The following is a 22,874-nucleotide window of genomic DNA, read 5'->3' as shown; positions in this document are numbered from 1 at the left end:
TAGATAGATAGATAGATAGATAGATAGATAGATAGATAGATAGATAGATAGATAGATAGATAGATAGATGGATGGATGGATGGATGGATGGATGGATGGATGGATGGATGGACGTATGGATAGACAGACAGGTGGATAGATAGATAGATAGATAGATAGATAGATAGATAGATAGATAGATAGATAGATAGATAGATAGATAGATAGATAGATAGATAGATAGATAGATAGATAGATAGATAGATAGATAGATAGATAATGGTTATAATGGTCCACCTGAGAAGCGCCTCTGCTCCAGAAACTCTCTCATGAACTGGGATTCAGTGAAGAGGATGTCATGCAGTTTTTCCACACTGAACTTATAAACTTCATTAATGTACAGTTTCCCATTCAGATCTTCCTGGAAGGCCTGCACTTCCCCTGCTGAGAAAATACACACAGAAACAGGAAGAGTGTCAAGAAGCCAGACAAAAGTTGTGGTTCAGTATATAGAAATGGATTTTGCCTACACACCCTCATCGTGTGTTTCTGAGGAGTCGCTCAGTTCAGTGGGGAGGTCCTCATTGTCATTGAAATCAAGGGAGGGGGGTGGGGCGGGGACATGGGCGGAGCCACTGGTCTCTGACAGCTTGTTGTCAGGTAAAGGCAGGGGCAGGAGGTCTTCTGGGACGCAGCCAGTAAAGTCCTCCACTGGGGGCACATCAAACTACAAGGATAGAAAGATTGATTATGAACATTTTTAAATAAGAAAATTTGAAGTGCTAACATTATGATGTACTGGTCAGGTATGGCCATCTTAACCATTTATGTCTTGCATTTAAACTACCATTAACACAAAATTCTGCAGGTGTACATGTTTTTCTACTACTCCCACTCTAACGCAGTTATATGTTTAGTGAAGGTGAGCCGGTTCTTACATTGACCGGAGCGTCTGCGCTGTCTGTGGAATTGAGACTGCTATTGGGGAAAACCTTCCTGTGGAGCTGAGGGCTGATGTCCATTTTGGCGTCTGGGGTTTTGGGACAGTTGTCATTGGCCTCGTTTTCTTCAGCGGGAATCTCCTCACAGTACCTGCACCAGGGAGAGGGGCAACAGCTGCAGGTCAAGATTACCAGCTCGGGCAACAGAATAGACCCTCTGCCACAGATAGCAATAAGATGGACAGCGGGAGAAAAGGAGAAGATGTCTATAGCAAATCAATAGCTGCGTTTACAAGTAGCACAATCAGAAAGTCACATGTAACTGCGTCAACCGGAATAAAAAAAGTCACATGTGAGTCAATTGGAAAGAATTGTCCAGATCTGATTAAAATGTCATTTGGATTGTAAGGGGTGGTTAATTCCTTTTGTAATCCGATCGAGAGAACATGTAAAGGCGAAGGAGGATGGTTAGTGTGCAACAACAGCGGGAAACGTGTATATTTGTGCAGTGTGCTTTCTAACTTGTACTCAGCCTTAAAACTAACATATAGTTCTTGTAAATGTTTACCTATAGCATTTGTTACAATAAGGGCACGGCTCCTCATTACCATGCAGGCCAATGTTAACTTTTTTCTTTCTTTTTTTAATCTATAGCAATTGTTACGAAAAATAGCAACAGTTAGAAACCATAGCTACAACATGCCACAGGCGTAATATACATCTTTAGTGAAATCTATTCCCTTAACTGATTATCTATTATAAATTATACAACTAGTCAACATTTACCACAATAAATACAATAGAATGTGATAAATTCTAGTAAACGTGGTCATCATGAGTTTAAAAAGCTTGCAGTATGATGTTTTCCCCTCTTTTCATCAGTCATTTTAGTGGCTGTTTTAGATCATGTTCGACTTTCTCCGTAGTGTTTTACTACATTCTCAATACAATTCAAAAGGGGCGCACTTTTTATCATCAGCGTCGCATAGGAACGGCTTGTGCAAATCTTAACACTTTTGGAGCGCGCTGGTGAACGCACCTACAGTGATTCGCGCGCCACTTAATTAAACAATGGGGCTTCAGTCACAGTCATATTGCACAGACCATTGATCCGTTATAAAAGCGAGTGCAGGTATGCAGGTATGCTTAAGGGTAAAATGTAGAAGTGCCGGTGAGTACCGCCCCACTTCGAGCACTGCTCAGTACTAAATTGAGTTCTTTTTTGCTGCTTATTGCGCTTAAACAGTCAAATACACATAAAATAATGTAAATGCCGTTCTTGGTGAGTATTCACGTAAACACAATCAGATGGGTCTTAAAGTGTGAGCAGCAATTATGAGACAATGTTAAAAATATCTATATGGTTGTTTTTTCCCATGGTATCAAAATTATGGCCAGTGAAAATGCTGAGTGGCTAGTAACTTTTGAAAATGGCACTAGGGCTTAAAGGGATAGTTCACCCAAAAATGAAAATTAGCCCATGATTTACTCACCCTCAAGTCATCCTAGGTGTATATGACATTCTTCTTTCAGACGAATAAAATCGGAGTAATATTACAAAAGTCCAGGCTAATCCAAGCATTATTATAGCAGTAATTGTTGCTCTGTTTTTGAAGTCCTTAAAAAATGCTTCTGTCCGTCAAATAACATGCTCCACGCGGCTCCGGGGTTAATAAAGGCCTTCTGAAGCGAATCGATGCGTTTGTGTAAGAAAACGATCCATATTTAAAAAGTAAAGTTTCGGCCGACCGCCTTCCGTGTTCAATTTATGGAAAAAGTGTTGAAAGTGCCTCTGCCGATCGAAAGACTAACGCGACCAGGTCCGCTCGTCATGACGTCACGTACGCAGTTTCACTTTCAACACTTTTCCATGGAAGGTGATCGGCCGGAACTTTACTTGATAAAGTTTTAAATATGGATATTTTTCTTACACAAACGCATCGATTCGCTTCAGAAGGCCTTTATTAACACCCCGGAGCCGCGTGGAGCACGTTATTCGATGGACAGATGCATTTTTTATGAACTTCAAAAACAGAGCAACTATAATTGCAATAATAATGCTTGGATGAGCCTGGACTTTTTTAATATAACTCTGATTGTGTTCGTCTGAAAGAAGAATGTCATATACACCTAGGATGACTTGAGGGTGAGTAAATCATGGGCTAATTTTCACTTTTGGGTGAACTATCCCTTTTAATGTTAAGTCCATCCATTCAGTGTATCTGAATGGGTGTATATGTGGTTAAATAGCCTCTTGAGTTCTGACCTGTAAAAAGACTAAATCTGTAAATCTGAGTGTACTGGACATTGGGAAAGGGGCACAAAGCCACTATTGTGATGAAACGAAATGCCCCCAATACCAGATATTCTTAAAATTGCAATTGAAAATCTTTTTCCTGGATGTCTTCTAACAAAGCTGTGAGAGAGGGTGTGGATTTGTAAATTATGAATCACCTAAATGATTCAACATTCAGGATGGGGGAAGACTCACCCCATGGTGTTGAAGTCGTCATCAGGAGGTACATAATCCTCATCGTCACTGGTCAGACCCAGCTCATTCCCATAACACTGATGGACAAAATGCCACAGCTCTTTAGGACACAATGGCTAGACAAAAAATGAGAGACATTGAAACTCAGTGGGCTAACATGGCCACTAAACATTTGTTTTCAAAAGATCATTGGGAATAATGACGTATTGTCGAACCTTTTCTAGTAGAGCATTCTGCCAGAGTCTGAACATCATCATGTACGTCCGATCTCTCGCCCCGAATGAGGTAAAAAAGTGCTAAAGGAGAATATGTGTATGTTTAGTATGTACGACAGAGTTTGGTACACTACTACTGTTATGCACAAAGTCAAAGGCCTCTGTTCACCTTTTCACTGTCTGTGCACAGCTGGATGGCATTGGGGATGAGTCTAGCCGTCTTTTCCTTCGTCATGGAACAAACATCTTTCAACTTCACGGTCAGCTACGCACACACAGACATAGAGAGATGACAACACAAACTCAACAAACCTGCTGAAGCAACACAGTACATTCTCTGGATGTACATATTTTATATATAGACATATTTTACATATAGACCTAAAAAGATGCTTAATCTTAAAAAGCGAGGCAGAAATGCTAATTCCGTGCAGAATCAGCTGTTTCTCCTCACACAGCTTTGCTGTGTCACAACTCACAAGAGCTTGAACCCCTTCGAGATGAGAGTAATATTTTAACTCACCAGCGTTTCCCAGCGGAATATGTTGCTATAGAAACAGATCCAGTTTTCGGAGAGGTAGAGGCGACCCTGCAGGAGGATATCTCTCTGCAGGGCACAGGAGTAGTCTGTCAGGATAAGGTGAGAAGTTAGAGTTCAAAGATCATGGATGATAAGATACATCAGCCTAGCCTAGAAATCTAGACGCACCCTAGCGGCAGCAAATATAATTTGCAGCCAGGGTCGTCTAACAACTCTCCATTGGCTTGCGAGCTGGAAAAACCAAACTCTAGTCAGGCCAATCAAATCGTGTATAGAGTCGGTGGGCGGGCTTAACCAGTTTTAATTTCGTTGACGAATAATTTTCGTCATAATTCTCGTCAACAACCTTTTTTCACTGACGAAAACGAGACTAGTGTTGGATGACAAAAACTATGACAAAAACTTTTTGTCAACAAATAAAAACGAGACGAAAATGTTAGGGAGGGTCGATTAGGGAAGAGATCCAGTCAGAACTGATGTCCTGTGTAACAGATGCGCACATTTGATTTGAACGTGCTGATCTAACCGCTGGAAAACACGGCGCTGTTGCACGTTCTACAGGCTCACGCATCCCCAATACAGCGCTCCAGAGCGGTTCACAATCAATGAATAGTTTATGAACTAATGCTGATGAATAATGACAGTGTTTACTTTACGATGTTTATATAGTCATATGTTTTAGACGTTTGTAACAATGCATATTTTATCTCCTGAACTTGAATGAGCATCCTGCAACTGCAATAGTAAGGCGCAGACATTTCAAAATAAGAGTCAATGTGTATTTCGAGCTTGTTTATAATTAAAAGTCACGCATTATATATTCGTTTTTGCTTATAAACTGTATTTAATTTCATTCCCATTTAATTCATAGTCAGGAGGAAAGACCAGTATTGGACACATATTCAATAAAGTATCAGGGTTATAATAGTTAACTAAACAAAAAAAAAAAAAACTTCATTACTTGAAATTAAATAAATGTTAACTGAAATTAAAAAAATAAATAAACTTATTTGAAGCTTTAGCTTAACCTGATATGGCCTACTAACTAAAACAGAAATACAAAGTTATAAAAACTATATAGATGAAAATGTCAGTTCAAGTGACAGTCGGTTATGTAATGCTTAAATGCTTAATGTATTACAATTTAACTAAACTCATTAGATTTTAGGAGACTAAATCTAAAATCTTATGATATTTAGTCAACTGAAACTACACTAAAACTAAAAACAATTCAGGTGACTAAAATATTACTAAACCTAAATGGCATTTTAGTCAAAAGACTATGACTAAAACTAAATAAAAATTTGCTGTCAAAATTAACACTGGGCTTAACATAATGACGGCAAAGTTGCGGCGATTCCACGTGCTACTTGAAAACAAAGAAGGTGTCGAACAGCAGTCTTTTTAATCGGCTTTGGCTGTGACTCTGGAAGGCTTGGAGTTAAGCTTTTCTTTGAGAAAAGAACAAGGAACGGGACTGAAGCCTTTCTTAAAAAAGGAAGATGTGTTCTGAGTTTTGCCGACTGGATACGGCAAAAGTTGAATCTATCAACTAGCTCCGCTTCACCTTCTTCTGGTTGGTTGTGGCGCTATCCTATTGCATGCAGAGGGAATTTGAAAGACAACCGTTTATCCCGTCCTTAGGATTGAGCCCTGCCAATGGTGTGTTCCCAGACCCAACATCTTGATGTGGATCTGGCTTGTCAGGCTAACAACAGCCACTTTTATAAATGAAACCTTTCCATACTGTTTACAATCAAGCACCAAAAATATAACAGGTAATCGCTAGTTTGAAAAAAATTTCGCTAACCAAATTGACAACAACAAATCAATGCCGTAATATCAGGTTGCATGGTGAATGTTAACATGTATGCTAGAAGACGGCTTATTATATTGCACTATTATATTGTAGCTGGCTGCAGTATGTAAAGATCAAATATAACACTCACCCACAATGAGGCGCTCCGAGTCGGGCAGCTGCTTGAAGAGCTTCCTGAAGTCTTCATTTCGCTGCTTGTATGTGGGGCTCAAAACCTGAGCGACAAGAGGAGAGAGAGAATGAGACCAGCTACGTACAGTACAGATAAACACACATACAGCCACAACAATCCACACAGAGACAGTTAAAACGTTCAGCATTCTTTAGAAGGAACAAAGAACTCATAAATTGTTTACCGAAGACAAACTGTAAAAGGGTCATTCTACAAAACAGGCGACATTTGTGTCCCCATATATACATACCAATTTAGTTTGTTTTACCTACAATAATCAAAAAAGAACAAAAATCATATTATTTAATCGTGAATATTTTTTGGCCAAGTCCCACCCCTGTAAATGCAATAAAACCTAGGGCCCTATTTTAACGATTTAAGCGCATGGTCTGAAGCGAATGGCGCAGATGCACTAAGGCCGTGTCCGAATCCACTTTTGCTGGTTTAATAATGAAAAACGGTCGGCGCACCAGGCACATGGTTCAAAAGGGTTGTGCCTAGTCTCTTAAAGGGTTAGTTCACCCAAAAAGGAAAATTAGCCCATGATTTTCTCACCCTCAAGTCAAATAACTGCTCCACACGGCTCTGGGGGGTAAATAAAGGCCTTATGGAGCGAATCGATGCGTTTGTGTAAGAAAAATATCCATATTTAAAACTTTATAAAGTCAAATTTCGGCCGATCGCCTTCCGTATTCAATTTATGAAAAAAGTGTTGAAAGTGCCTCTGAAGTTCAAAATGCTTACGCTACCAGTTACGCATCGATTCGCTTCAGAAGGCCTTTATTAACCCCCCAGAGCCGTGTGGAGCAGTTATTTGACGGACAGATGCATTTTTTTATGGACTTCAAAAACAGAGCAACAATTACTGCCATAATAATGCTTGGATTAGCCAGGACTTTTTAAATATAACTCTGAAAGAAGAATGTCATATACACCTAGGATGACTTGAGGGTGAGTAAATCATGGGCTAATTTTCCTTTTTGGATGAACTATCCCTTTAATGAGCCATTGGTGTGTTTTGGGCGTAATGTGCAATAAACCAATCAGAGTCTCATCTCCCATTCCCTTTAAAAGCCAGTTGCGCTTGCACCATGGCGGATTCACTATTTACATTTGCGAGTGGAAAGACTGAACGCTTCTCCAGAGAACGCTTCTCCTTTTATTTTTAATATTTAAAAATGTTTGTGTGCTGCTGCGCATCCCTGTGTGTGTAATAAGCAGAGTATATGCACGTTGTGCACCCACCTATAGCCACCCTTTAAATAACACAAAAAATACTGCACTATTGACTTTAGACCAGGTTTTTGTTGGTCAATGGTGCAGTCGTTATCAATTGCATTTCAACGCGCCAACAATGCGCCTGAACACACCTCGTTTTCAGACCACCATGCCCATGGGCGAACAGATGGGCGCAAATGCATTTGCTATTTAAAAAACATTGCGCTGGACATGAAAATGATAACTGCGTCGGGCTGAAACTTGCAAAAAATACTTGCGCCGGGTGTATGATAGGGTCCCTAGAATTTTCTCTTCATTCTCTTATATTTTTAGATTTTAGTGACAAGAATTCATTAAAAAATTATATTAAAAAAGCTTTTTGTGTCCCCAGCGTTTTTTATCGTTTAACAGCAGCTTCACACATATACAAAAAAAATCATCTATTTTGAAACTAAACTCTTAAAGGACATATTATTGTTATGTTTTATATTATGTGATGATGTAAGGTGAAGGTGATGATCTTAAAATGCATGGATATTTGTAGAAAATATAAAGAAATACCAGCATTAAATTATTAAATTAAACAAAAATTGCCACTCTATTTTTATTAACAATTTCTGAAGGAATAAAAATATTGTAAAATATGAATTTAGCTTTGCATAATGCAGTTTATTAACACTTAAACGCATTATCTGTCTGATTAAATGTTTAATATTTGACAAAAATTTACTTTAAAAATCACTTTATCAATCTGGAAAAAGCAGTCTGCTTCACAGAATGACCCCCCCAAAATGATGAAAAGACCTATTTTCAATGCTCTCTCGGCCGAACGATCTACACCAAGGAACACAACTGAATGTACTCATGCCATCTATCCTGAGCAGGTCCGTAAGCGCACAACAGTAAAACTCTGCAGTCCTGCCTCTCCACCGTAACAGCAAATAGTCAAAGATTCACCATAATGAGATGCTCATGATCTAACATCCCCAAAGCCAAACTAAAAACGAGACAACTCCCTTCTCTTCTGCTCTCTGATTGGTTGCTTACAGCAGGAATACTCTCTGAATCCCAGTCCATCCAATCACACGGGGGCACTTCAGGCTGTTGGACTGCCTCCCAGTCGTAGAGCCAATCAGACTCTGCATCAAAGCTGAGGACTTCCATCGCTCCTGTCCGTTCGTGGAGACGTGCCAACTTATTGTCTCAGATCCTGATGGTGGAGCAATATTTCACAACATGCAAGTTGAGCTCCAGTCCAGCTTCAGCAGGCCATGCTCTGAAATGACCTGAAGTAACCTCTGCACTCGTCCTTTGGCATTACCAGTTTTGTTGTTTAAATAGTGCAACCCGAGACTCAGCTCCTAAACACCAGCCAAACAATCCTCCACAGACAGCAGGAAAACTCCTCACATTGATAAGAGAGGCGCATCACTCTTGACAATGAAAACGGAGCATGGTTTCCTCAGGAAATGAGTCAAACTTTTAACAAGACGCAGAGGACAGTTAGGGGTCTGCTTTGAAAGGTTGTGACAAAACCTGAAGCAATGTTTGTCTCGTGGAATTGATCACTTTTTTGGGGGAGATTTGTTCCAAATGTTCCTTGGAGCTGCTCTCTTCTTGTTTTGAGGGTTTATGCCTGCTGATCCACCAAATTTACAAAATACAAGTAACAGTTCCAGATCCAGGCAGTAACTCTGAGGGACGTTGCCACTTTACAAAATTTTCGATTCAAATGGTTCATGAAGGTTTTCCGATACGGTTATCTGGTGGAGACATATATTTAGGCTACTGCAAGAAAAACAAAAATATCCAGAGGCAAACATCTCTTTACACAAATTCAAAAACAGAAAAATGTTTGACTGCTTGAGGAATCCCCAAAAAACATCCACCTGTTGAAAAAAAAAAATGCAGTGTTTCTCTTCAGACAAAAGAAAAATCTTTCAAAATTCTTCAGCATGCATAAAAATAGTCAAAATACAAGCATTCAAATCCTTGCAAGCCAAGTTGAGTTCATCTACGGCAAGTCGTTTTTGAGTAAATCTCCCTGAAGGATGCAAAATGTGCTTCTCTTGAGCTGAAGCAGCCCTTTACTACAGCAGGAAAGAGTTCTCACTAAGACTTTCTACAAAACAATTCTGTCAAGAGGGGTGGGAGGGGCCCGAGAGAATGTTTGTGTGTGAGAAAGAGGGAGGGGGAGGAGCTAGGGAAGCCAGCTGGCCAATAGAATGCGAAGAAGAGGAGAGAGGAGGGGCTGTGTCAGATGCTTCAGGCAGTACATTTTTCTCACTCATGATCGAAGAGCTGTGAGATTTATATGCTTCTCCTAGGACTGCCACTACACCCCCACCACAGGCCAAACTTGATTCAATGTCTCTCCAGAAATGTCTCTCCCAAAAAAAACATATACTCCTGTGACAGTTGATGTTGTAAGTTTCCTGAAAACCCTGAGGGGTTCGGTGCCTGAACAAGACACTTCAGCTTCCACAAATTGCGAAAACCCCCAAAAAATAGCAAAAGCAGCATTTTTTTCCCATGAAGTGGGAGAAAGAGATCAAAACAGTGTTGGAGAAAAATAGAGGATAGAGAGATAAAGAGTGTTTGAGAGAGAATCACAGAGGCCCCCATTGTGCACAAGTCATTTTATGGTGTTAGTGTTGAGGCACGGCCAAGGACAACGCCTCGGTCTTCCTCCTCTCCTTCGTTCTTGCACTCTCACGGGGTGAACGAACTCTAGTTAACTTCCTACGCTGGAGGAAGGGGGGATGTTGAGGGGATGCCAAATGGGTGAATCATCTCTCTCTCTCTCTCTCTCTCTCTCTCTCTCTCTCTCTCTCTCTGGCCTCTCCTCCAATCCCCTCTCAAGCAAAACATCTGAGGCCACTGTTGAGCCAGACACAATTGTTCAGCTCAGGAGCAAGACTCTTGGTAGAACCATCCCTTTTTTTAGAAGTCCTAAAGAAGTCTATTTTTCGTACAATAAAACATGATAGTACTCTCCTAATGGTAAATATGATAAAAAAAATTTTTAACAAATATATTTAAATAAAAATATTTACGAAAAATCTAACCTTTAACACTTAAAGACCTAGAACATTTTTGGGGCGCCTGACTTGCCTCTACTTGATTTTCTCATCCATTCTAGCGGTTAGCATCAAGTGTCATATATCATTTTAAACAGGAGAACATGACGTTTCTGTCTAGCTCATTCGACTGAGAATGGATTAAATGAATAGAATCTGAAGAAAAACAGCAGCAAAAATGTGGTGTTTTTACTGTGAACTCAAACAGAACTTCATCAAGTTTGGATTTTTTCCGTTAGAAAGTTAGACTTGGTTGTTTTAGACTTCCAGATGAAATTGTGTCTACATGTAACAATCCCTCAGCAAGTTATAGCCATTTATTATAATATTATAATTAGACTAATGGGACTAATGCTCAACAATCGTTTCTGTTTGGCTCAGGGGAAGAACCCACATGCATTTCCTTGACAAATCAATGCTGAAGATTTTGATGACGCATCCACGCTCACCACAGAGCCTCTGAATAATCAATCGCGAGAAATGTGATACTTCTGAAAAGCTGATTCTCCTCTTTTACGGTGCATTTTACAGCATACAGATTGGATTAGCGGTTTAAAAGTTATTAAACATTTTAGATAGTTATTTTTAGCCACGGGCGGCTGTCTCGGTCTTTAAGGGTTAAAGGCTTAGTTCACCCAAAAATTCTCATTAAAAGTCATTAATTACTTACCCTCATGTCGTTCGACACCCGTAAGACCTTTGTTCATCTTCGGAACACAAATTAAGATATTTTTGTTGAAATCCCATGGCTCAGAAAGGCCTCCATTGGCAGCAATTTTCTCTCTAAAGACCCATAAAAGGTACTAAAGATGTCGTTAAAAAATCCATCTCACTACAGTGGTTCTACAATAATTTTATGAAGCGCCGAGAATAGTTTTGGTGCGAAATAACGACTTTATTCAACAAGTTCTTGTCTTCCGTCTGTGCCTCTGACGTGAACTCACAAAGCACCACACGATACTATGACGTAGAGCCGGCGTTCGGCATCCAATAAATGCACAATTTAGCACCGGTTTGAGCACTACGCCAAGACCTAAAGCCCAATCAATGTAGAATTCAACAGCTTAGATACGGCGGGTCTTCCTCTGCCTGTAAACAAAGTTCCTTGCTTCAGGGTCATGTGTCCGAACGCCTGCTCTACGTCATATTTCCGCGCATGCGTCATGGTGCTTCGTGAGTTCACGTCAGAGGCCTAGACAGAAGACAAGAACTTGTTGAATAAAGTCGTTATTTAGATTTTTTTTATTTTTTTCGCACAAAAACTATTCTTGTCGCTTCATAAAATTATTGTAGAACCACTATAGTGAGGACTTTTTAACGACGTCTTTAGTACCTTTTATGGGTCTTGAGACAGGAAATGTCATTGCTGTCAATGGAGGCATTTCTGAGCCATCGGATTTAAAAAAAAAAAAATCTTAATTTGTGTTCCGAAGATGAACATGATGATGGTCTTACGGGTGTCGAACGACATGAGGATAAGTAATTAATGACAGAATTTTTATTTTTGGGAGAACTAACCCTTTAATTGAAGTAGAATTATAGAATAAAATGGGTATTTTATAATGTTCCCCATGTACATACTTGTACATAAATGTACTTATTATAGTAATTACAATAACTGGGTAATAACTAGGTACTAATCCTGAACCCACCCCTATACACATAACCTTAACCCATGTAGTGACCTTATATTATCCAGTACTTACTTAGTACACTGTAAGTACTGTAAAATAAAGTGCAATCAGAAAGTGCATGTGAAATAAATGACAAATATTTGTTTTTATTTACATTTGCCATCATTAGTGGTGCCACTACAAATTATAAGTAAAGTAAAAATCTAACAGAAAACGCACTATATTCCCATTCAGTTTCTCAGAACCTTCTCAAGGTTCTTAGCAGTGGCGAATCTACGAGTGGGCCTGGTCCCACCCACTTTGAATTGTGGCCCACCCAAAACATAGTAATTTTCCTAAAAGATATAGGAAATATTTTAATAAGCAATGATAATTATAATAAATCTTATTACGCTATAACTTTATTTATTTTGTTAAAATAATGATTAAATGCAGTTTCCAATAGTCGTTTAGGTTTCGTAGTTTCCCCTCTCCCTATAGGGGCATTTCACACGCTTGTCAAAATGAACATTTTGATTTGTCAGTTTCTGTTAGTCCCGCCCAGGATGTAATGGTAAGATTTACGCGTCTGTGGAATGTGGAGTTGAATTTGAAAATTGTGAAGCAAATCAGTCGATACTTTAAAAACCTAATTTAGATTTGGATATGTACTACTGCAAGAATCAACCAATGAAACCGTGCAATTCCCACAATGCAAAATAACAGAGACAATTGATTATGAGATCATCCCAATGTTTAACCAGAAGCCCTGTTTTCTCAGAGTAATATTGCAGAAGGACATACAAAGGTAAGCACAAACATTTATAGTCAGTGTTGGGGAAAGGTACTTTGAAAAGTAATGCATTACAATATTGCGTTACTCACTCAAAAAGTAACTGATTGAGAAAAGTAACTGATTTTCTTTTTAAGAAAAGTAATGCGTTACGTTACTTTTGCGTTACTTTTTCTCACCTGGGCTGGGCTTGTTTTTGTTTTGTTTTTATAACAAAAAAGTTATATTTTTGTGCAATGGTAAAGACAAAATTGAAATAATAAGCCCCAGGCTGAGGTAAAAATGCAAATTCACGCATGAACAGTAGAGGGCGCAGCTCTGCTGTGCTGCCATTCTGGATAATGGTAGAATAGGATGCAGGACAAAAAGGTTTTACCAACAAGAACAAAAAATCTAGTAATTTTCATAATCAAAGGTCAGCAGCAAGACATTGGTAAATTAAAAATAAAGGTAGATTATGCATAAAAATAGTTGTTTTATTTAACATTTCATTATTGGAGGTTTGCATAGTACTCTGATTTTGCATTTGACCGATTTTATTCATTTTGAGGAGTACAGAATCTTTATTCTGCAAGTGAGATAAATGAATGCTCACATTTAGTCTAGAACTACAATAACCATCATTTTTACACACAATGCCTCTGCACTTATTTTTCTCAACATGGGGGCAGGAGAGCTGTCAGTCAAATTAATGTGAAAAAGTAACTCAGATATTTTGTTGTAAATTTGAAAAGCAATGCGTTACTTTACTAGTTACTTGGAAAAAGTAATATTATTACGTAACTCAAGTTACTTTACCCCCAACACTGTTTATAGTGTATAGTTATAGTCAAAAGATTTTAAAAATATTGCCACTGTCTTGCAGAAACGTCTCCAAATTTCGTCATTTTTTTTCCATTACTATCGGTCACCCTTAATGTGAGTTTTGAGAGCTTGTGGCTAAACCCTGTAACTCCACTGGCTCTTCAAACTGTCAGTCAAACCTCATAACTCCACCCCGCCTCTGTCGTGAATGAAGTATCGCTGCCGCACGCTTCTTGGAGATAGATCGCTGCTTGTTTACAATATTAGGGTAAATAAAGAACTGCTTCTTTGAATAAGTACAGCATTTTCTTTACTCAAGAAACACTATATATAATTGCTAATGTTTTTAAAAAGCAGAGAAGAGTGTCTTATTGTAGCATTTGTCATCGAGTCATAGCCAAAACTCTCCTAAATAGCCTGTGTGTAGCACTTCATCTTTAATAACATGAGATTTTGGCCAAATGTCCGAAAAACTGCCTGCATAGCTACAGTAAACTGTATAACCTGTAATGAAAACGTAATGCATTTATTGCCTCGGATGTGGCTGTTAATAACAGACAAAGCATGCATCTATGACATTAATTCTCAGAAATTCACTGTTCGAAAACCTCAAAACACCATTTGAGCTTGATTTTGGTAAAATGTTAATAATATGGTGCCATGTGCAAGTGTCTGACCATATTCATTCATTCATGTGAGTTATTTCTTATTTGCTCTTTTGTAACTTTGAACTTGAAACTGTGCTGCATTTATTTCTGATAATTTGGCACGCTGTTTTCATACTGGACATTATTTGCCCACCCTGTTTTATGAAGACCCGCCTGTCTGAACATATCTCGCCTCTGGTTCTCACTCCTCTAGTTTTTTTTACTTTTGCTACAGTTACTCTTTACTTTTTCACTGGGGGTTTAAAGTTTAAATGGAAACATGTTGCTTCAAAGAAGCTTTACAGAAAAGCATGCATTACTAATGCCTTAAAGGGACAGTTCACCCCAAAACCAAAATTCTGTCATCATTTACTCACCCACAAGTTGTTCCAAACCTGTATGAATGTCTTTCCTCTGCTGAACACAAAATAAGATATTTTGAAGAATGTTGGTAACCAAACAATTGATGGACCCCACTGACTTCCATGGTATGAAAAAAGAAAATGAAAGTCAATGGGGTCGATCAACTGTTTGGTTACCAACATTCTTCAAAGTATCTTCTTTTGTGTTCAGCAGAAGAGAGAAACTCATACAGGTTTGGATCAACTTGAGTAAATGATAGAATTTTCATTTTTGGGTGAACTATCCCTTTAAGACATTAGTAATTCATGCTTTTCTGTAAAGCTTCTTTGAAACAACATGGTTTGTAAATGTGCTATAGAAAAAAAAATGACTTGAAGTCCATGTGATGTGATTATTTAAAGTCCTGTGGAAAAAATGCTTAATCTCTATTGTCTGTTTTTAGAATGTTTACAGCTGCCATCTTACCATTGAGCACATGATTCGAGAGCTTGCGGTTATCTGCCCACCCAAGAAAAACAAAAACGAGCCAAGTTTAACATTTTCTGATAAGCTCACACTTGGAGAGAGTCCCAGCATCATTGTTTCCTGCTGGTTTTTATAAACACGGACTGTTATCTCCACACAGATGCTTGCATACACATATTGTTTTTTCTCTGTTTATGGAGTCCTGCAGAAGCATCATGCCCATTCAGACTTCCCCCACAGTCCTGCACGGGTTCTGTTTGGTAAACCCACACCCACACTACTTAGTAAAGGGGGTGTCTAATGCTATTTCATGCATTCTGACTTATTTACACTGTTAAAGAGTTGGATTCTCATGCTAAACATGGCAAAAAAAACGAGTTGAACGTATATAGCGGAGTATTTGAGTGCCAAATACAGTACATTCCTTCAGGATTCGAAGAAGTTTCAGAAAGTTCTTTTCAAGTGTGGCATCATAAAGGGCAGAATTCCTTGTATGGGCACTTCACCCGGATGAGCGTGTGTGCATGTCAACCAGAGCGAGAGCAAGAGCACGTCCATCAATGTGTTTCGTTCCGGTTATGGGAGCCGTAGGCAGCGCTGTCATTTTGTTTTTAGACCACGAAATCAACCATGTCACTAAAGAAGTGTGTTTCTGGTTGTGAGGGAAAGATAACCTTGTTCAGCTTTCCAAATAACCCAGCATTAAGGAAACAGTGGATGCAGTTTTTTCGGAGCAGCAACGGAGTTCTGCAAGTGTGTTTGTTTGTTCCCGGTCATGAGTCGAAATCGCAGGCGGTGAGTGAAACTGCATCAAATGTTTGTGTTTTGTTGGCAATCAGAGCGTAAGTACATATAATGTAAACACCACGGACGTATAGTGAATCGAAAGTTATCCAGGGATAATGCCATGATGTATTGTGTGTGTGTGTGTGTGTGTGTGCTTGTGACTCTTTAGCTCCGCCCACTGCACGCCTCCATGAGTTCGAATGTTTTTGGAAAGAATCGGTACAGTGTATCCGTCTTTTATAAATATTATAAAACGAAAGACTCTTCGGAGATATGAAGAATGCATTACTACTCTATAGGTATTCAAGATTAATATGAGACTGGCAGAAACTGTGGGTGTTATGTACCCTTTAACAGAACACCGACCCGTTATCCGACACCAACACTAATTTAATTCCGTACCCGACCTGTTTGACATTGAGTCCGCGACCCGAACCGCACCCACATTAAAATGCAGTTGCGACTCCCGAAATTCAGTGTATATTTGGCCATTAATCCTCTTAGCACCATGAATAAAAAAATATTCAAATTCTGAATAGACTACATACTGAATGCAAGCAAGGAGCGATCCATATAATAATTGAAGATGTCAATCACTTCAGTTCTGCATGACTGACAATAATGCTCAACGCTGCAAAGCCTGTTGTAAATATAAACCTTTGATGGTCTTCAAAGTGTGACAATAACTATGCCAAGGACCATTTCAAAGCAGCCGCCTATCAGCGTGTACCAAATTGAGTTGAAATAGTCTTAGATATTGCATCCGCATTTCGTCTGTGCCTATTGATTCCCGACCCGCACCCGCTCCCCAACACAAATGTTATTCTTCCCTGTTACATTAAATTATTATTATTATTGGTTGACCCATTGGGTACCCACCCAAGTGAGTAAAATTATTCTGGTAAAAATGTCCAAAGACTGCAGATACTTTATCCAATTCATGTAGTATGACTATGTATTGCAATGAATGAATGAATGAGGCATTTATATACGCTTTACTATGTACTACTGTATACCAAAGCGCTGTACAATCATATCAAGGGGTCTTTCCTCAACATCCAACCGGATGATGCGACAGCAGCTACAGTGCAACGGCGCCAGTGCGCTCACCACACACCATCTACAGGAGAGGTGAGAGAGTGATAGAGCCAATTCAATAGATGGGGATTATTAAGAGGCCATGATTGATAAGGGCCAATGGAGGGAATTTTGCCAGGACATGGGCTTACACCCCTTCTATTAACAAGAAGTGCCATAGGATTTTTAATGCCCAGAGAGTCAGGACCTTGGCTTAACGCAGGGGTGTCCAAAGTCCGGCTGTGGGCCAAATGCGGCCCAGGGATGAATTTCAAACGGCCCACAGCTTGTCTATTAAAATATATTATATGTGGCCCGTCACGCATAATTTACAAATCATGCAGTTTCACAATGTCAACGCAAGGTGGCAGTACTAAATTTTAGGCCAGGGAAACAATAAACAAAGCTCTCAGAGCAGAACAGAGCTCTCTGAACAAAAGTGTTTACTTGCTGAGTGTTTCGATCACGCGACCACTAAACATCCCATGAGAAGCGTTCGAGTTCGGCGCAGAGGTCTCCGGTATGAGCTGCAAAAATGTATTTAGTTTAAAGCCAGTTAAAACTGTGCTGACTTGATCAACAACACTAATGTGCAAATCAGGAGAAACACTGAGCCGATTCAGTTAAAATACTTTTCAAACAACAATTCAACAACATTTATCATGGATTTACTGTGGTAACACTAACTGTAACCGTGGTAATTTGTCAGAAATGTAGGTTAATATCTAATTTTATTTGATTTGTAATGTAGACATGTATTAAATGAGTAATAAAGGCCAAAGTACAGACTATTTTTGTCATAAACTTGCAGTTTTGTGCATTTGTATTTATATGTTTATAGACTAAACACCATAAAGCCATTCTAGATATAGAAATAATATTTTTTACTTTTTACCATGCAGTGAGGTGGAGATGCGCATTTACTAGATAAGTTAAACAACAATTAATGGCAAATGCATTCAAATTTTATTTGAATAAAGTGCAACCAACAGTTTAGGTTGAATTAACAGGAAGTTAACCTTTTCTGCTCTCATTTTCAATATTCAATACATTTTCAATAAAAGCACAGTAAGTGCAACCAACATTTCAACAGTAGGTTTACCTGCTACTTCTGCTTTTGTTTTCCAACATAAAAATATTACAATATTAATATCAAAAATAAAGTGCAACTAACTTCTCTTCAGGTTTAATTAATAGTAGGTTTACCTGCTACTTTTGCTGTTGTTTTTCAACATTAAAATAATATAAATACAATATTAATATAAAAAATAAAGTGCAACTAACTTCTCTTCCGGTTTAATTAATAGTAGGTTCACCTGCTACTTTTGCTGTTGTGTTTCAACATTAAAATAATATAAATACATTATTAATATAAAAAATAAAGTCCAACTAACTTCTCTTCAGGTTTAATTAATAGTAGGTTCACCTGCTACTTTTGCTGTTGTGTTTCAACATTAAAATAATATAAATACATTATTAATATAAAAAATAAAGTCCAACTAACTTCTCTTCAGGTTTAATTAATAGTAGGTTTACCTGCTACTTTTGCTGTTGTGTTTCAACATTAAAATAATATAAATACAATATTAATATCAAAAATAAAGTGCAACCAACATTTCTTCAGGTTGAATAAACTGGCTGAACCTGCTACTACTCTCAGTTTAATAAACAAACAATATTTAACAAAAGATAAAATGTAACCAACTACTCTTCAATGACTCTACAGAATTTTTTTCCAAAAATATCAACATGATCTGACCGCAGAAAATGAATGCGTTCATTATGTCGCCAGCAGTACTAAAAACTCGCTCTGCTGGCACACTGGTGTCAGGAATGCACAGGTAACAAGCAAGGGTTGAAAGGACAGGTAGCTCTTTCTCCTGGTGGCTTGATAATATCGCTCGTTGGCTTCTCCTCTGCCATCCACCATGCTATAGGCGTTTCTCAATGTCAAGGAAGGATCCTCGGAAGCCAGAATTCCGAGGATGCTACGTCATCGACGTCTGTCGAAGGACTGTTCCAATGTCGAGGATCCTCGGAATTTCAACCAAGGTCTGAGTCCTTCGTTCGAAAAATATGCCATATACAGGAAAGGATGCATACGAGTAGACTTCGCGCACTTAGCAGTCCTTCCAGAAAAATGCGGCTTTTTTTTGTGATTGTTGGGGGCAAAAATCCTTGATTATGCGGCACGTTTTCTTAAAAAATGCGATGAAAAATGCGGGATATTTATGCAATTTTATGCGATAAAATTGCGGGAACTTGCAAAAACTGCGGTTTGATGAGAAAGAGAAAAAAAGCACTACATCACAGAAAGTGCTGGAATATTTAAGTTCTCTTGTTTTATTGAAGACCTTAATAATGGCTCAAATTTACAAAACCTTTAGTCAATCAAGTTCTGTAGCTTTACAAAAGGAATATGCTACAACTTCTGAAAAAATTAATAAATAACTTCCTGTTTTACAGATGTCGCTATACAAAACAGACATTTGAGTGCTTCCAATGCACAAAGTGCAATCTCTTAAAGGGTTAGTTCACCTAAAAATGAAAATTCTGTCATTAATGACTTCCCTTTATGTTGTTGGACACAAATTAAGATATTTTAGTTGAATTCCGATGGCTCAGAAAGGCCTCCATTGGCACAATGTACACTCTCAAGACCCATAAAAGGTAGCCTACTAAAGACGTCGTTACAAAGTCCATCTCACTACAGTGGTTCTACAATAACTTTATGAAGCAACGATAATAGTTATTGTGTGCAAAAAAAACTAAATAACGACTTATATAGTGATGACTGATTTCAAAACACAGCATCATGATGCTATGAATCATCGAGTCGATTCATGATTCGGATCGCGTGTCAAACTGCTGAAATACGTGACTTTGTCGATCCAACCCGCTGAATCGACTCATTGATTCATAACGCTTCAAACCGCTGAATCAACTCATTGATTCATAACGCTTCAAACCGCTGAATCGACTCATTGATTCATAACGCTTCAAAGCTGTGTTTTGAAATCAGTCAGCACACAGGGAAACTGCTTTGCTCTTTTGCTGTTATTTTTGTTGGCCAATGGGAGTTTGTGCTTCATCATGGTTTCACCGGTATCTATGGTTTCTCCACGGGGTTTGAAGCTTTTCGATGACGTTCGCGTCGGGTAATCACGTCACTTCAAAACGTTCCCATGGCAATAGGCGGAAATGGCGGCTCTTGTGTGAAGTAAACGAAAATTTTTCAACTTTCTGCTAATATATATGACTTTTTTTGCAACGAAAATGCGGGGATTATGAAATCATGATAGCCCCGTATATTTTGCACGCGGAAATAGGCAATTTATGCGGCGAAAGTGCGGCGTATTTGAAAAAATGTGGCCCCCGCATGAATATGCAGACTTTGGCTGATTATGCGTTAAATCACGCGATCGCATAATCGCGTTTTTCTGGAGGGACTGACTTAGCGTTCTCAAATCACCCACAATCCTATGCGCGCAGCTTTGCTATCTTGTTCAAAAAATACAAATTATCGGACGTTGGCAGAGTCGGAGCGTTAACGGGGCAATATGCTTTCAAGTGTAAGAATTTACGTTACCAAACATTTGTTATAACCGTAGTAAATATAAGTAAAGTTTAACTTGTAAATGCCAGTACAAATTACAATCGTATACAAATGACGTTATTGATGGCTAACGGACCTTTTCACTGACGTAATGAGGCTGACTCGCACTTGCTAGCCTGTTCCATTTACTTGTTCTCCGAATGCTTAAGAGGAGCCTCGCCTCGCCTCTGAAGGAAGTGACTCCTGCAGGACACCTAAGGTGTTTCTCAATGTCAAGGATCCTTCCTCTGCAGGACTGATCCTTCCAAGTCACTTCCTTCAGAGGCTAGGCGAGGCTCCTCTTAAGCATTCGGAGAAAAGGCAAATGGAACAGGCTAGCAAGTGCACGTCAGCCTCATTACGTCAGTGAAAAGGTCCGTTAGCGTCCGTTATCAATAAAGTCATTTGTATACGGTTGTAATTTGTACTGGCATTTACAAGTTAAACTTTACTTATATTTACTACGGTTATAACAAATGTTTGGTAACGTAAATACTTACACTTGAAAGCATATTGCCCCGTTAACGCTCCGACTCTGCCAACGTCCGATAATTTGTATTTTTTGAACAAGATAGCAAAGCTGCGCGCATAGGATTGTGGGTGATTTGAGAACGCTAAGTGCGCGAAGTCTACTCGTATGCATCCTTTCCTGTGTATGGCATATTTTTCGAACGAAGGACTCAGACCTTGGTTGAAATTCCGAGGATCCTCGACATTGGAACAGTCCTTCGACGGACGTCGATGACGTAGCATCCTCGGAATTCTGGCTTCCGAGGATCCTTCCTTGACATTGAGAAACGCCTCTTATGTTTTGTTTTCTTAGCGCTGCTGCTGGTGCGTGCGTTGCGATGATGTCACAGATAGACAGACTGAATCGAGTAACGTTTGACGCCTTTATCATTAAAAGTGCTAAGAAAAAACATCCTTATAAAGTCTGACGTGCTTAAATCCAATGCGTTATTTCCTATTATCGATAGAATCGATTGATTACCTTTTAAAACGATGTTAGATCGATATATGTCGTCCGGAAGGCCAAGTTGCAGAGCACAGATCGACGTAGTTAGATCATAGGAATATAAATCGATACATCGACATTTTTTCCCCCCTTGTTTTCTGGAAAATAAAATGAAATTGAAGTGAGTTTTTGCTTAAAACAAGCAAATGTATCTGCCAATGGGGTAAGAAAAATAATATTGTTTCTGTTTGCATTCTCGTTTCTGTCCCAAACCGAAACAAGATTATTTTTCTTACCCCATTGGCAGATGATTTTGCTTGTTTTAAGGATGAACTCAATTAATTTTGTCATTGAAAATAATATGTCATTTTCCTTAGTAAAAGCATCTTGATTTAAGATCGTTTAGATATTTTGACTGGAAAAAAGACAGAAATACTAAGAAAAGCTTTTTTTGGCAGTTGGGTTTTACCTGTGGTGATCTAAATAGAGTACTTGTTCATTTAAATAAGAATAGAGTTCTAACTCACTAATAATATTGAAAATTCTCAACATTAAAACTTTTTAGTTGATGAAAGTTTTACAGATTTTTTTTAAATATCTATAAATTTACAAGCTATTTTTGTCAAAACTGTTGTGTCTCCAAGAAACAAAACACACAAATATATACTGTATATATAGGCTATATATAATAGAAAGGGAACCGGCCCCCGGGTGTGTCCACAACATCGAATCTGGCCCCCCTTTAATTTTTCAATCCCTAATTATGTACCACTTCCGCCAAAGTTATGTTCCCGAAACGTTCATGTTTTTTTTTTTAGATTTTGTCTCGTTCTGGTGTCTATAGGCTATTTCTTTTCCAATTTTCACACACACAACGCATGAGATCTCATGTTACAGTTGTTGTATGCTGTTATTATTAGATATTTATATTTTGCGGGAGCCCACAAGTCCTTTCTTTCTGCTGCCTCCCGCACATATATCAATAGCTTCCCTCCAGCAATTTAAAACTTGTCCACCACCTCAATCTGTTACGTCTGGTCCCGCGGGATTGCAGACCTCTAATTAGGACCCACACAGACCAGAGTGAGCATCCCCTGCTGGACTTACTAACACCTCTTCCAGCAGCATCAACCTAGTTCTTCCAGGAGCTCAATTATTCATGGGTTACAGGGTGATATGGCTGTGGCTATGGCAGTGGAGCAATTAAAAAACATATTTTATATAAACATACAGGGAGTGCAGAATTATTAGGCACGTTGATTTTCTGATCATATTTTTTTTCCAGGCACATTTGACCAATTCCAAACCACAGTAATCCTA

General features: G+C 38.7%; 1 protein-coding gene across 4 annotated transcripts in view; it reads right to left on the bottom strand.

The window, feature by feature from the left end:
• The window catches only part of gramd1ba (GRAM domain containing 1Ba), a 108,156-nt gene that overhangs the window by 10,254 nt on the left and 75,028 nt on the right, over positions 1-22,874 (bottom strand). For all 4 annotated transcript variants that reach the window (XM_079805280.1, XM_079805281.1, XM_079805283.1 and 1 more), the window contains 8 exons: positions 6,117-6,201; positions 4,150-4,253; positions 3,796-3,891; positions 3,627-3,707; positions 3,412-3,527; positions 918-1,071; positions 514-706; positions 277-423 (listed from right to left, as the gene is read on the bottom strand). In XM_079805280.1, coding sequence (XP_079661406.1) covers positions 277-423; positions 514-706; positions 918-1,071; positions 3,412-3,527; positions 3,627-3,707; positions 3,796-3,891; positions 4,150-4,253; positions 6,117-6,201 — 976 coding nt within the window. The remainder of the gene's footprint in view (positions 1-276; positions 424-513; positions 707-917; positions 1,072-3,411; positions 3,528-3,626; positions 3,708-3,795; positions 3,892-4,149; positions 4,254-6,116; positions 6,202-22,874) is intronic.

The sequence above is a fragment of the Gobio gobio genome (genome assembly GCF_949357685.1).
Source record: "Gobio gobio genome assembly, chromosome: 22".
NCBI lineage: Eukaryota > Metazoa > Chordata > Actinopteri > Cypriniformes > Gobionidae > Gobio > Gobio gobio.
The sequence above is the reverse complement of the archived record's forward strand: the minus strand, read 5'-3'. Positions and strand labels throughout refer to the sequence as shown.